General features: G+C 37.9%; 1 protein-coding gene across 1 annotated transcript in view; it reads right to left on the bottom strand.

The window, feature by feature from the left end:
- LOC149064641 (hepatocyte growth factor receptor-like) overlaps positions 1 to 12,917 on the bottom strand; it is a 64,789-nt gene that overhangs the window by 3,742 nt on the left and 48,130 nt on the right. The window contains exons 13-20 of the mRNA XM_089254724.1: positions 11,478 to 11,627; positions 9,619 to 9,877; positions 7,702 to 7,893; positions 6,609 to 6,695; positions 6,115 to 6,299; positions 4,527 to 4,636; positions 3,305 to 3,464; positions 1,443 to 1,579 (exon numbers count right to left, since the gene is read on the bottom strand). Coding sequence (XP_089110850.1) covers positions 1,443 to 1,579; positions 3,305 to 3,464; positions 4,527 to 4,636; positions 6,115 to 6,299; positions 6,609 to 6,695; positions 7,702 to 7,893; positions 9,619 to 9,877; positions 11,478 to 11,627 — 1,280 coding nt within the window. The remainder of the gene's footprint in view (positions 1 to 1,442; positions 1,580 to 3,304; positions 3,465 to 4,526; positions 4,637 to 6,114; positions 6,300 to 6,608; positions 6,696 to 7,701; positions 7,894 to 9,618; positions 9,878 to 11,477; positions 11,628 to 12,917) is intronic.

Below are 12,917 nucleotides of genomic sequence, written 5' to 3'. Positions count from 1 at the left end.
CAAATCGAAAAAATATTTAAGCGCCAGCCCAATTTCTTAGAAGCCAAGCATGACGTTTTGCCCGAGGAAAACGGTCTTAACCCCTCCTCTTACAAGCGAATTGATAAGAAATTCGGATGATCTCTATTTGATGAATCGGCAATAAATATAATAACGTTGTCTCAACTTAACTGCCACGTTAGAAAAGGGAGGGGGGGGGGAACAAATGAAAGAGTAAGACAGTATAAAAGATAACGTGATACGAATGTGTAGGTACAAAAAGTTAGATTTCTTTTCACCCTCACCCTACCCCTGTGCTCTTTTACTCTTTTACAAGAAAGATGCATCATATGTGAGGAAAAAAATCCCCTCCAGGGTATAAAAAATAACCAAAGGAATAAAACTGTAAGGGGCTGCAAAACAAACCTTCGGGATGATCAGGAGAGAGGAAAGAAAACAGCGAACTCTCTCTCTTTCTTTCTCTTGTTCGAATTCCTTCCACTGGCGTTTGGACGCAATATTACGTCTTTTGATCGTAAATTGGTTAAATAACGTTTCCTTTTACTTTCTCACATATTAAAAGACATAGAATAATGGTATCAGAAAATTTTGTGCCACTCCCAGACTCTAATTTAGAAAATTTTAGGAGCCGATTTCTGTTTGCCATGGTGACCTGGTGCCTAGGATTTGTTCAGCCCTGCAAAAATATTTTCAGGAAAATCAACATCGATCATCACAATTATTTTTTTTTCCGTAACACCGTCTCTTACGTCATCTTATATGTAGCTTCACGTCAGTCCGCTATACTCTTTGTGATTCTTTTCCCGTGGGTACAAATTTAAATGGAATGCTTAGGGTGTTAATACAGGGTGTTCCATAAATTCCTAAATAGTTTAAAAATTTACAAAACCTGATGGAATTTAAAAATTTGAATGTGGTAAGTGAGAAAAGTTGTTCTCACGATTAGGTTTTTTTTTTTTTTTGGGTACAGAAAAAGTTACGTGTAATTTTGTCGATAGATGGCGCTGCACAAAACAATTCACTATAAATACGTGAATCAGAATCCTTAATAAAATGCGTGGTTTACCACCAACAAACAGCTCATCTCTGAATTTGCCGGTTACTGGCGCTTTCTTAAAATTTTCAACATGATGATATTAGTGGATGAAGCACTATTGGTAAAGTTGTTTAACCTCGGCCACAAATCACCGCATAAAGCTTCACGAACGTTTCGGACAATGAAGAGATCGCAGAAAGACTCTGTGAAGGAATTACGTGGTTTGCTTACGTGAAGCAGCCTCTATCGACAAAAATTGGAACTATTTTTTTTTTCCTGTAAAAAAAATCGTACTTTGTGAGAACAATTTTTTTTGCAAACTGCATTCAATTTTTATAAATTTTGAAACTATTTACGAATTTATGGGACGCCCAGTATATATATATACTTAATTCCATACACTTACAATATATCAGGACAATAAGATGGCTGAGGAAGTCTCCTTCCACTTTTCATGTATGGCAAAATATCCCAGTTGTCGACATCTGGGTATGGGGTTACCCCTCTGGTAAGTAGTTCCCACATGACAATACCGTATGACCACTGCAAAAAAACAAAAACAAAAAACATATACTTTGCTTAGACTGAAACCATAAAACAATTGAATGAATATATCTTGAGAAATCCCCAAAGTCACTAGAACAAACATCACATAAATCCTCATGTGACTGGCTAAAGCCGTTTCTTAAATGAAGTGTCAAGGAACATCGCTGAATTCCCATACGAAATACTGTAGTTATGAATAACACAATGACAAATAGGAAGCGTTACAAGAGATTAAAGATTACTAGAAGTTTTGATTATTATTTCAAGTGTTTCCATAAACATAAAGGTTTAGGGACCTTGGATAGAAGAATTCTAGATTTTGAGAATTCTCTTACTCTGTCTTCAGTATTCCATACAATGCACATCGACCAGGTCCGTTTAAACGCGGAACAACAGCACATCAGAAGGTCCTCATAATGAATGCCTTGCAATTAATACAACCGCTGACAATAAAGTTCAGTGAATGAAGTCAGAACGGCCGATCTGGCAACACTGGCGAAGCAAAACGCTGCACATGCGTAGCGGCAGGTGTTGATCAGCTGCCACCACCGTTGTTCAGTTGAGCGTCGTTTGTGTTCCGTGAAAGACTTGTTTTACAAAGTGCTTGTTTAGTGCGTTGGTTCTTAACTGAGGAAAAATGAACGAACAAAAGATCAATTTAAACTTTTGTTTTAAGCTTGGCAAGAGACCGAAAGAAACTCACGCGATGCTGGTACGTGTTTATGAAGATCAAGCGCTGCCCATGAAGGTCAGAGCAGAAAAATCACGCATCAAAACGATGCTAATCACTTTTTTTGATAGTCAAAGAATTATCCACAAGGAATTTCTACCTGAGGGAACGACGATGAATGCTGCAAGGTACATTGAAATTTTGACCCGTTTCTTGAAACGTCTACGCAGGGTACGACCTCAGTACGCACAACAAGGTTCATGGTTTCTTGTTGACGACAATGCTCGCCCTCACACAGCCAATATCGTCAAACAGTCCCTGGCAAAAAAGGGGGTGGTGCAAATTGAACATCCACCATACTCGCCAGATCTCAATCCTCCAGACTTCTTCCTATTCCCACGACTCAAACTCGCTTTGAAAGGAAAGAGATTTGACGATATTCCTGACATCCAACGAAACGTGACGAGGCTTTTGAACTCCATCCCAAAAGAAGACTTCTTGCAAAGTTTCCAGGACATGTATAGGAGATCTCAGCGGTGCATAGTAATGGGAGGTGACTATTTCGAAGGACAGTAAGGTAACTTTCGTTAACATTAACGTAGTTAATGTTACAGGACCATTCACCGAACTTTATTGTCAGAGGTTGTATAAATCGTAGTAGGTAATGTAGGTACCTGTATATTTGGAAAGCATTTATAATTCTGTTAATGGACACCCAACCACATTTTCCGGCACCATGGAGAGATGAACACTTTTAATATGCAGCAGCACTTCTTCAATACAGATACAAAAGCCACAACAGGCAAATTGCCCAAAGAGGTGGCTGAAACAATTATGCCCATAAAAACTATGGATGTCAAATATAACCGAAAAAAAATACAGCAACCCAATATAAAAGCATATATCACCAAAAAAAATCAACAATGTATAATATATACTACCCTTTAAAGCGATTATGGCTATCTTATTATGGATGTATGGATAGCTTCTAGATTTACCCCACTATGTCTATCAAACTCACTTCAATCAATAAAATCATTGTTGAAACTTACAACATCGGATTTGGTAGTATAGGTACCCTTCTCAATACTTTCTATGGCCATCCATTTGACAGGAAGTTTCTTCTTATTATCACTACTATAATATTCTCTCTCGTAAATGTCCCTCGATAAACCAAAATCGGCTACTTTTACGGTGAGATCAGAGTCTAACCTGTAGTTGATGAAAGTATTATAATTTTAATAAAATATTAATAGTGATTGATTTAACATGTGAATAAGATAGAAGTGATGGAAAACAAAAATCTGAATAAAAAGTAAACCTGTAAAAAAGAATTAATCTTAAAAAATTCATTTTAAAAAAAATATATTTGGTTTTAAAATAGGGATGAAAGAGCTATTGGATTTTCAAAAAACGGTAAGAAGTATTTGTTTAAACAAAGACAAAATATATTAAAATAAATATTCAGATGCAGAGAATATGTATGAAGAAACAAATTGCTAATGCAAAATATCATATGTTGAGTATTAAAAACAAATAGCATATTCAAAAAACCATGAATCTGGGGTTTAAATAAAACGATAAGATGAACACATAAATATATATGAAATTAATTTCAACTACAGTCGAATCCCATTATAACGAACTCCAAGAGACCGGAGAAATGCCTTCGTGATAAACAAATTTCGTTATAGAGGAATTCTAGGTTTTTTCATATTAGATAGGCATTGTTCCTATGTAAACCTATGTGGAGGATTCAGAAAAGTTTTCGTGAAAACGAGATTTTCGCTATAACGATATTCGTTAAAACGGGATTCAACTGTACTATATAAAAAAATAAAAAGATAAATTACTAAATTGAGCTAAAGTGGAATTTTTCCCATGAAATAAATATGTTATTTACAATTCTTTGACAATAATTTTTGATAATAACTAATAAATTTTTAATAATAAAATATATTTTCCAAAATTTTATAAATATACTTTAAAAAATAAATAAATATACAAAAAAAATAAATAAATATACAAAAAAAATTTATATAAATATACAAAAAAAATTTATATAAATATGGAAATAATATAAAATTCAGTAAGTCTAGTCGAAAATTTTGATGTAGAACAAACGTCAATCAACTCGACATCAATAGAGTTTTATGCATTAATTAATGTAATAAATGTATTATGTTGGGTAGCTTAAAAAATGAATTTCCATCACATTTTCAAACTTTCTTATGAAATAAAGTAAAAAAAAAAGTTTCAAATAAGAGCTCTTACATGCAATTTCTCGCTGCAAGGTCTCGATGAACAAATTTAAGCTCTGCTAAATAATTCATCCCAGATGCAATTTGAACGCCGAATGTTAAAAGGTCTTTCAATGTAGGCATCTAAAATAAGTATTGAAAAGAAATAATGAAACGTATTTCCAGATGTTTCAGAAACCAGTGTTTTATTCATAACTGTAACTATAATCTTTTTCTAAATCTTCATTTCTTCTGCTAACTATTGTACTTATGATTTTGTTCATAACTATAGAATTGTCTACAGAGCAGTGTCTCTAAACCATTTTCAGCCTATGGTCTCCTTAGCACAGGCATCTTCAACCCGTTACTCGCGAGCATCATGGTGCTCCCTGACGCACCCAGAGTGCTCGATGCTTGCGTCCGATTTAGTGCTCACGAGCACTTTCTAATTAAGCACCTTGTACAAATAGCATTAAAGGATTGAAATAATCCTGATTTCATGCATTCATAAGTCAAAAGGTGCCGTAAGGGTGCTCTTCTTTTGATGATAGGTACAGGCAGTGCTCGCGACTAGGAAAAGGGTTGAAGACCTCTGCCTTAGCATCATATTTTCTTCTCGTTGTCCCCCCGTCTTATCCAGGGCCCTCTACCCCATTCCAAGAACAAGATCCTTTCTACTTATCGAATTCAGTTTAAATGAAAACTAAATTTATGATGAACAAGAATTTCCTACATAAAATCTATATTTGGAACCCTGGACCAGGTGAGGTTCGAGAAGATAGGTGGATCATTCCTCCCAAGAATCGGAGGGTAAAATAGGTCTGTGTAAAATACTGGAAGAACCACGCCACAAACAAGCAACTTACACAATAAATCGACCCTCCCGACCAATCCTCCTGTATTCGCGTCTACCTTGGGGGGTAGAGTTCAGTGAGCTTCCTTCTTGTGTGGGTCTTAGGGGCCATTCAAGTATTACGTAAGCAGATTTTCAGCCATTTTTGACCCCCCCCCCCCCCCCCGTCAGCAAAATTTCGTCAGCAGCTTAGAATATTTGATATCTTCAAAAAGGGATGGTTACTGACGTAAGCAACCTTCAAACCCCCCCCCCCTTTGTCATCAAAAGTCAGCGAATCCGAAACCCCCCCTCTCCCTCGATGCTGCCGTAATACTTGAATGACCCCTTATGCATGACCGTCTCAACGCCATTGATCCTCGGGTAAAGTGAGATTCTGGGGTCACCCACGTAGCTGAAAGCAGCAGCTTACATATTTACATACTAACATTCGAAAATCCCAATACCAGATCACATCGCGAAGACCCCCCTCCCTCACATATGAGGTCATGGCCCAAGGTTAAAGATGGCCCTGGTTCTATGGACAGCTCTGCCGGATTCTGGAAGTAGTGATATCCCCCCGCCCTCAACACATTTCACTTAAAAGCTTCATTTTCTCACATTTCTCTGTGACCCCCACCCCTTGAATATCCCAGGACCACGGGACCTGGGATAAGGGGAAGGGACATACGGCCCAGGGTAAAAACCACCGGTCTACAGTGTACTACTCACTCTAAACCAAAGCGAAAACATATTCATACGCAATAAAGGTAAATCAATGCACACAAACCTGATCTTCACTACGGATGTAAGATAAGAGATCCCCATGTTTCATGTGAGGAATAATCACCATCGGTTTTCCTCCTGTTTCAAAACAGACTCCGATGAGAGTTAAAACATTATGGTGGTGGAAATCTTTCATCATGAGCCCTTCTTGCAAGAAATCTTCAACGCTCTCTTGGATGGCTGCAAAACCTATAGATAAATATATAATTGATTTTTCTTCTCGGTTTCTTATTCGAAATACTAAGATCATTTTTATTAGCATTATAAGATCTATTTTTCATGTAATACAACACCTTTACAACTCCATCTATCTAAGTTTGTTAGAAACATCATCCAATAAATACGAATAAAAAATGTATAATTTCGCAATTAATTAAATTATCGATGGAATTAATATGTTTTATGAACTAATTTTTCTAATCTAAAAAAAAATTAATAAATCGATTCGAAAATACATGGCAAAATTGATATCACGAAAGAATCATATGATGCACTTACTGTTGTGCAGGGTTTTTACGGCTACTTCAATCGTTTCTTCTTTTTCAGGGAGGGTCAACTGCCCCACGTAGACGCATCCGAAGTGACCTGCAAAAAATGTAGTCAACTGATAAATTGAAATAGCAGGAATAAACTGCACCTTTTTAGTAATTTTTGTTGCGTAATTTGTAAAAGTTCAGTCATTCGCCGATCAATCAATGTTTCTGGGATTCATCATCGAGTTTTTTGTCATTAATGATTTATGATTGACTGTATTAGTGATTATGATTGACTGTATTAGTGATTATGATTGGCAATAGTGATTATGATTGGCATTAGTGATTATGATTGGCATTAGTGATTATGATTGACTGTATTAGTGATTATGATTGGCATTAGTGATTATGATTGGCATTAGTGTTTATGATTGGCATTAGTGATTATGATTGGCATTAGTGATTATGATTGGCATTAGTGATTATGATCTTTCCGTGATTTATCTTTGACTTATATTTTTTTGTGATTTTAACTCATATTTCTACGATTTTTAACTCATCTTTTGATGATCATTCCACTTATCTGAGATTTTTTTAACTTATGTTTCTGTGATTTTTTTAACTTATCTTTCTGTGATTTTGACCAACCATTCTGTGATTTTGACTCATTATACCGTGATTAATCTTATTATATTTTTGAGATTTATCTCTGACTTATTTTTCTGTGATATATCTTTGACTCATCTTTCGGTGATTTCGACCTATCTTCCTGTGTTGAATCACCGTTCTACGATTTATATTTGACTCATCTTCTGTGATTTATCTTTGACTTATCTTTCTGTGAGTAAAAGATTAAATGACCTTAAAACACTAAGTAAAATGAAATAAATCCCGAAGAGACAATAACCACTGTTGTAGACTCTTGTTATAAGTTATATTCTTGTAATATTGTTCACCTACGTACTGGTCATGAACATTAAAAGCTCAAGCAGTAATGTTTAATATATATTTATGTTTCAAAAACTCAATTTATGAGTTTGAAATTTGAATATTTTGCTGGGGCTTCGTTGACATAAGTCCCATCGAACGGAATATTATATCAAACACGTATTATTTACCTTCACCGATGACCTCACCAAGAGTGAGGAAATCTCTCTGGACTAGGATATTCTCAGATTGTAACAAACTCGCAGTCTCATCATCAACACCAAGAACAGACTCCTCTGGCAATGCCGTAGCAGCTCTGCAATAAGGTTGGGGCGTTACACTGGGGCGTCTCGGTCTTCCATTCGAAGCTACGTCTCCATAATCTGCAAAAGAAAAAAAAATTATACTGTATATATCGAGGGTATTTTAACGGAGCTGATTATACAGGGTGTCCCATAAATAGAGGTACATACTTTAAGGGGGAGGCAGAGAACATCAGAAGAATTGATAATTGCATTGGAACCCATGACCAGAACCCTCATTGTACGTCGCTAGGCGGTACTGTTCGTGACAGCGCTGGAGGAGAAATATGTGATTTTCGTCATTTTTGTTCTGCCAGCTCCCTGTTCGTATACGTTGCATGCTCCTCCTCCTCCAGGCCGAACACATACTGCAGCGAAGAGGTAGGAGATAGAGGTGAGCGTCGAAAACAATTGAACTATTTTGTTCTACGCCTCGCATACTTGAGCAGCGAGACAAGAAACCACTCAAAGAGGTACGGAAGTCGAACAAAAACGCTTGTTTTCTCCGCGAGGTAAGGACTTCCACTATCTACTGATTGGTTCGTTTCTCCCTTTTTTTTCTCTTTCTCTTCTGCGGTGGCAACATCATTATCACACCCTTTATTACATTTCAGAACCCCTCCGGCCATTTTCACTCTTCTCCGCCTCGTTTACTATGTGCGGGCACCTTTTCCTCCAACCCGATGCATTTTCTCCTTCCGAGTCGCCCTCTTATCTCTTCGCTCTATTCTGTAATCACAGCCTAACCAGATCGTGCCCCGCCGCTCTGTCTCTGTGAACGAACAGATTTTAGCAGGTAGTCGAGGACGACCCGGGCTACGCTGGAATCTGTGCGTGTGTGAACTCTATGTGTTGTGAACCTAACGTGAAGTTTGTTTCTGTGTAACGCTTGTTGTGTGTAGTGCTGCCACCTGTCAATTTTTCTAACTACTATTGAATTGCAATGTGAAGGAAAATTAACCTAAAAAAATTTCCCTTTTGAGTAAAATTTTCACACATTTCGAAAAATGTGCTGCCAGTTATCTGTGAAAATATGTATTCAAGTACGCTCGGTAAAATATTGAATTGCATGTATAATTCTTCTAAAAATTGTTTTATGAACTTACATTCCAACAAATATGAAGATAATTCCTACGTGGATCAATTTTTAAGTCGATTTTTCCCACGGATATGGGAAATTTATCACTAGTTATCATCAGTGGGGTGCGGTCTCTAACGCACCGGGGGGGGGGGGGGACATAACGAACTGCGTGGGACTTTTCTTTTCCTCTCTACTGCTACATCCTTACTTACTTACAGAATACTCAGGACCAAGCCGCTACTCCGCCAGCACCGAACATATGAACTGAACGTGTCGTTTAGTTAAATATCTTGCTACAACTTCTAAATAATTCTCCTGCGAATGGGGAAACACATTTCCCTACAGAATATTTTTTTTCCATCAAACAATTATAATATCCACGGGATATATATCAGTTTTGAAACATTAAATCTCAACATTCAGACAACTTAGGGCATCAGACTAATGTTTAGAAACTCTCTTGGGGGAAGGGGCGCCTTCGCACCTTTATTTAGAGACGCCCCTACTACCTCCCCCCCCTCAAAGTTAGTACCTCTATTTATGAGACACCTAGTATAAACATTGAAGGACCGGACATACCCAGCTTCCCATCTCAGAGAGATATCGAAGCTTTCCCGGGGGTTGGGGGATGGGTGTATCTGGAAATCACCCTGTATAAACAAGTTCGTCAAGCTGAAAAGCATGACATCTAGTGTCAAAAATTAAAAAAAAAAATGATATCTTACCATTAGTATCGGATCTCACTGACAATTGGGTGGTGCCGTTTTCAGCTCTCCGACTGTATGCAGCGAGAAATCGCAGTCGTTTTCGATGACTCTTATATCTCTTAATAACATATCTCGAGATGCCATATATGATGAAAGTAAGTGGAACTATGACACCAAATATGTAGCCCAAAATAGCGATTACAGATTGCTGCGCATCAGTGGCTTTCGGTTGGAATATCGCACTTCCAAGTTTATAATGCAAAGATCCGACAAAAACCTTAAAAATAAAAAGATAAATAAATAAAAATTCATGAATTCTCGAACTGGTAACGTACCGATTCATACAGCTGTAAAGTAATCAAAAATATGTCAATAATGTTGTTAAAATATTCTATGAAAGTACGTATTATACGTAATTCCACTACGTTTTCGAAAACCTCCGCGATGCTGTCTACAGTCTCTTTCTGAAGGACGAAGAGTCCATCCTCTTGAAAACTTGTCTAGAAGTGTCATGAGAATGACAAATTTAAAAATGCGTAAAGAATTTTTTTCGTGCAATAAACTCGAGGTTCAAAGAAACACTTATACTAGTGGCGAAACAGCAGATATGACTTGGTGACGAAAACCGATTTACGCCAAGACAGCGTACTAGCAAAAAACCCGGGAGAAACTTTTCTTTTTCCACCTCCGCACGAAACTTGTGACGTCACTGAGGTAGGCCAGCTCACCACACTCTCCAGAGAGGTATTAGCCAATGGGGATATGCTACAAAAAGGCTCAAGATGGCTCATGCGTTGGCCTGCTTTATCGAATGGCTGTACGTGAGATGGTCTACTTCAGCGACGTCACAAGATTCTTGCGGAATCCTTGTTTTCTATAGGTGGTGTTGAATGAACACTCTCCAGAGAGGGGTGTTCCGAAACCACTTCACGTGGTAGTACCATTATATAGGTTGAGATAGACTTGAAAATCTGAGGGGGAGGGCACGGTGATGATTGCTGTGTGGGGGGGGGGGGGTTACAGGCCCGTCATTTAGGGGGGCAGGGGGTCGTTGCCCCCCCCCCCCCCCCCCGATTTTTGAAAATACGCTAAAAATGGTATATATATACAAATATATATATATATATATATATATATATATATATACATACATACATTGAGTACATGTGCTTTGCCCCCCCCCGGAAAAAGTTGAAATGACGGCCCTGGGGGGGGGGGGTATGATAATGATGTCAATTCATTCATACACATCATATTCAGAAAAATCACAAACGAAAAAGGTAAATATAAGGAAAGTACAAAATTCCTAATGCATTTTGACACGTTAATGGATGACGTCTTCAGAGGATATCCCACCCGATACTAATTTCGTTGGTGATTTTTCTGAGGCAAAGTTTACCTACTCTTCTATAAACAAATATATGCATTAGATCAGTCGGCTAAGCCTTTGACGCTGGGAAGGGGGGCATCTCCACCCATGGCGCCAAGTTGTTAAGTTGATAAGTCGTCAAGTACTAAAATCCGTTTCAAAGTTAGTAACCAAGTAGTAAATGCTCATTTGATAATACGAAACTATGCCCACAGGCGCATGAGCATAGAGCCTACTTAACTGAAGAGTAAACCAGATTCCATCTTTCTCGAAAGTTACTTTTAATGCAGCTTTGATCCTACTCGACAACTTAACCCGCCTTAGGAATGTCGGGGCCCCTTAACGTCTGAATACATTTTAGAGTGCTTGACGACTTTAGTTAAATACTACCTATATATATACGTGACACGTATAAACGGGCCTTTAGTTGCGGCCCTGAGTCAAGGTTAAATACTATCATTAACAGCAATGATGATGTATAAATAAACGGATATTATTTTCTGCTCACCTCTATAGAATGTTCCTTGTCATTCACCACTTCAGGAGGTAATGTGCACCATAAGGATTTCGTCTCTATCCGATTAACGTCACAGAATATTTTCCCATCGATCAACACTTTGACATCAGGTGGAATATGAGCAAGATTCAAATACCTTCCCTTGATTTAAAAAAAATAATCTCTATATGAAATATCTTCTCAAACTCTCTCCTGAAAATTACTACATTTTCTACATTTATTTCCTATGCCAATTTCCATTTCATTTAAATGTGTATTTCATTACAAGGCAGTTCAATATTTCTTCCCCAATATAACCACGGCGCTTCTCGATATTTTTGCTATTCTGTTGAAGGACTCGTATAGTTTGTGTACCAGGACCGTTTCAACGCATTTGGGGGCCTCAAGTGTATAGTGGCCCTTCTGATAGAGATTTAGTGCTATCATTTTCAAGAGAAAGTATGTAAATTAGTGGGCAAGAAATACGACTTCCATGAAGATAAACAGTCCCCAGAACATCACTTTGACCGAACGGCCCCCCCATGATGCTATTCATTCGGACCTGTAGGGTAGCCTCTCTAAAAAACTCAAGATGGAAAACCGGTACTCGCGCATAGGATGTTTCAACTTGGGTAATAAGTTGGCGATCATATGACCCGTTATTTTGCCTTTGCTCACTTTTTTCATAAAAATGCCCCAGTTTTACCCCCTTTTTATAGACAAACTGACCGAGATTCCTGCTCTGTCTCCACGGGGACTTTTGCCATGGCGGAGGAGACAAGCTATTACAGTGATTTGCTTGATCTTCAAACACGCGTATCACCTAAAATGTATAGAAAACTTGTGTATACCACCAGAAGCACGAAGAAGACTTTTACCGGTCCCTAGAAATACATAACAGGAGTGCGCACTTCTCAAAATATCTAGAGATTCACTGATCCTCCGACACATGCACGGGCCTTCAAATGTGTAGGAAGCCTAAGTATCACTAGAAATGCGTGAAAGGTTTGCGTATGAATAGAAATTCGTAGTACGATTGAATATATTGAGAAATTGAATGAATTGAGAAATTTGTAGGTTTGCTCACCCCATCTTAAACATGTGTACCATTTGAAACACACAGAAGGCTTGTCTGCCTTCCACCTGTAATGCGAGGGATACTAGCTTACGTAACCTTAGAAATGGATCAGAGGTTTGCTGACCCCTAGAAACACGTCCGAGGCTTTCGATCCCTAGAAACACGTATGAGACTTTTGTGCTTACAGTATATTGTGCCAAGCATTTTCGCCAATTGAGAATTTGCATCTTTTTTTTTTATTACTTTACTTATTTTCAGAGCCATTGCTGATAATTTTTCACCTACCCCTGAATGGCTCATCACGTATGCCCCCCCAGGTTAAGCATGCAAGTTGGGAACCACCGCCTCATAATGGCATGAATATTTATAATGTT

The sequence above is a fragment of the Pholcus phalangioides genome, unplaced genomic scaffold, assembly GCF_987345545.1.
Source record: "Pholcus phalangioides strain wild (caught in Gottingen) unplaced genomic scaffold, Ppha-v1.0 ptg000042l_1, whole genome shotgun sequence".
Classification (NCBI taxonomy): Eukaryota; Metazoa; Arthropoda; class Arachnida; order Araneae; family Pholcidae; genus Pholcus; species Pholcus phalangioides.
Note: the sequence above shows the minus strand (reverse complement) of the source record. Positions and strands in the feature narration are given on the sequence as shown.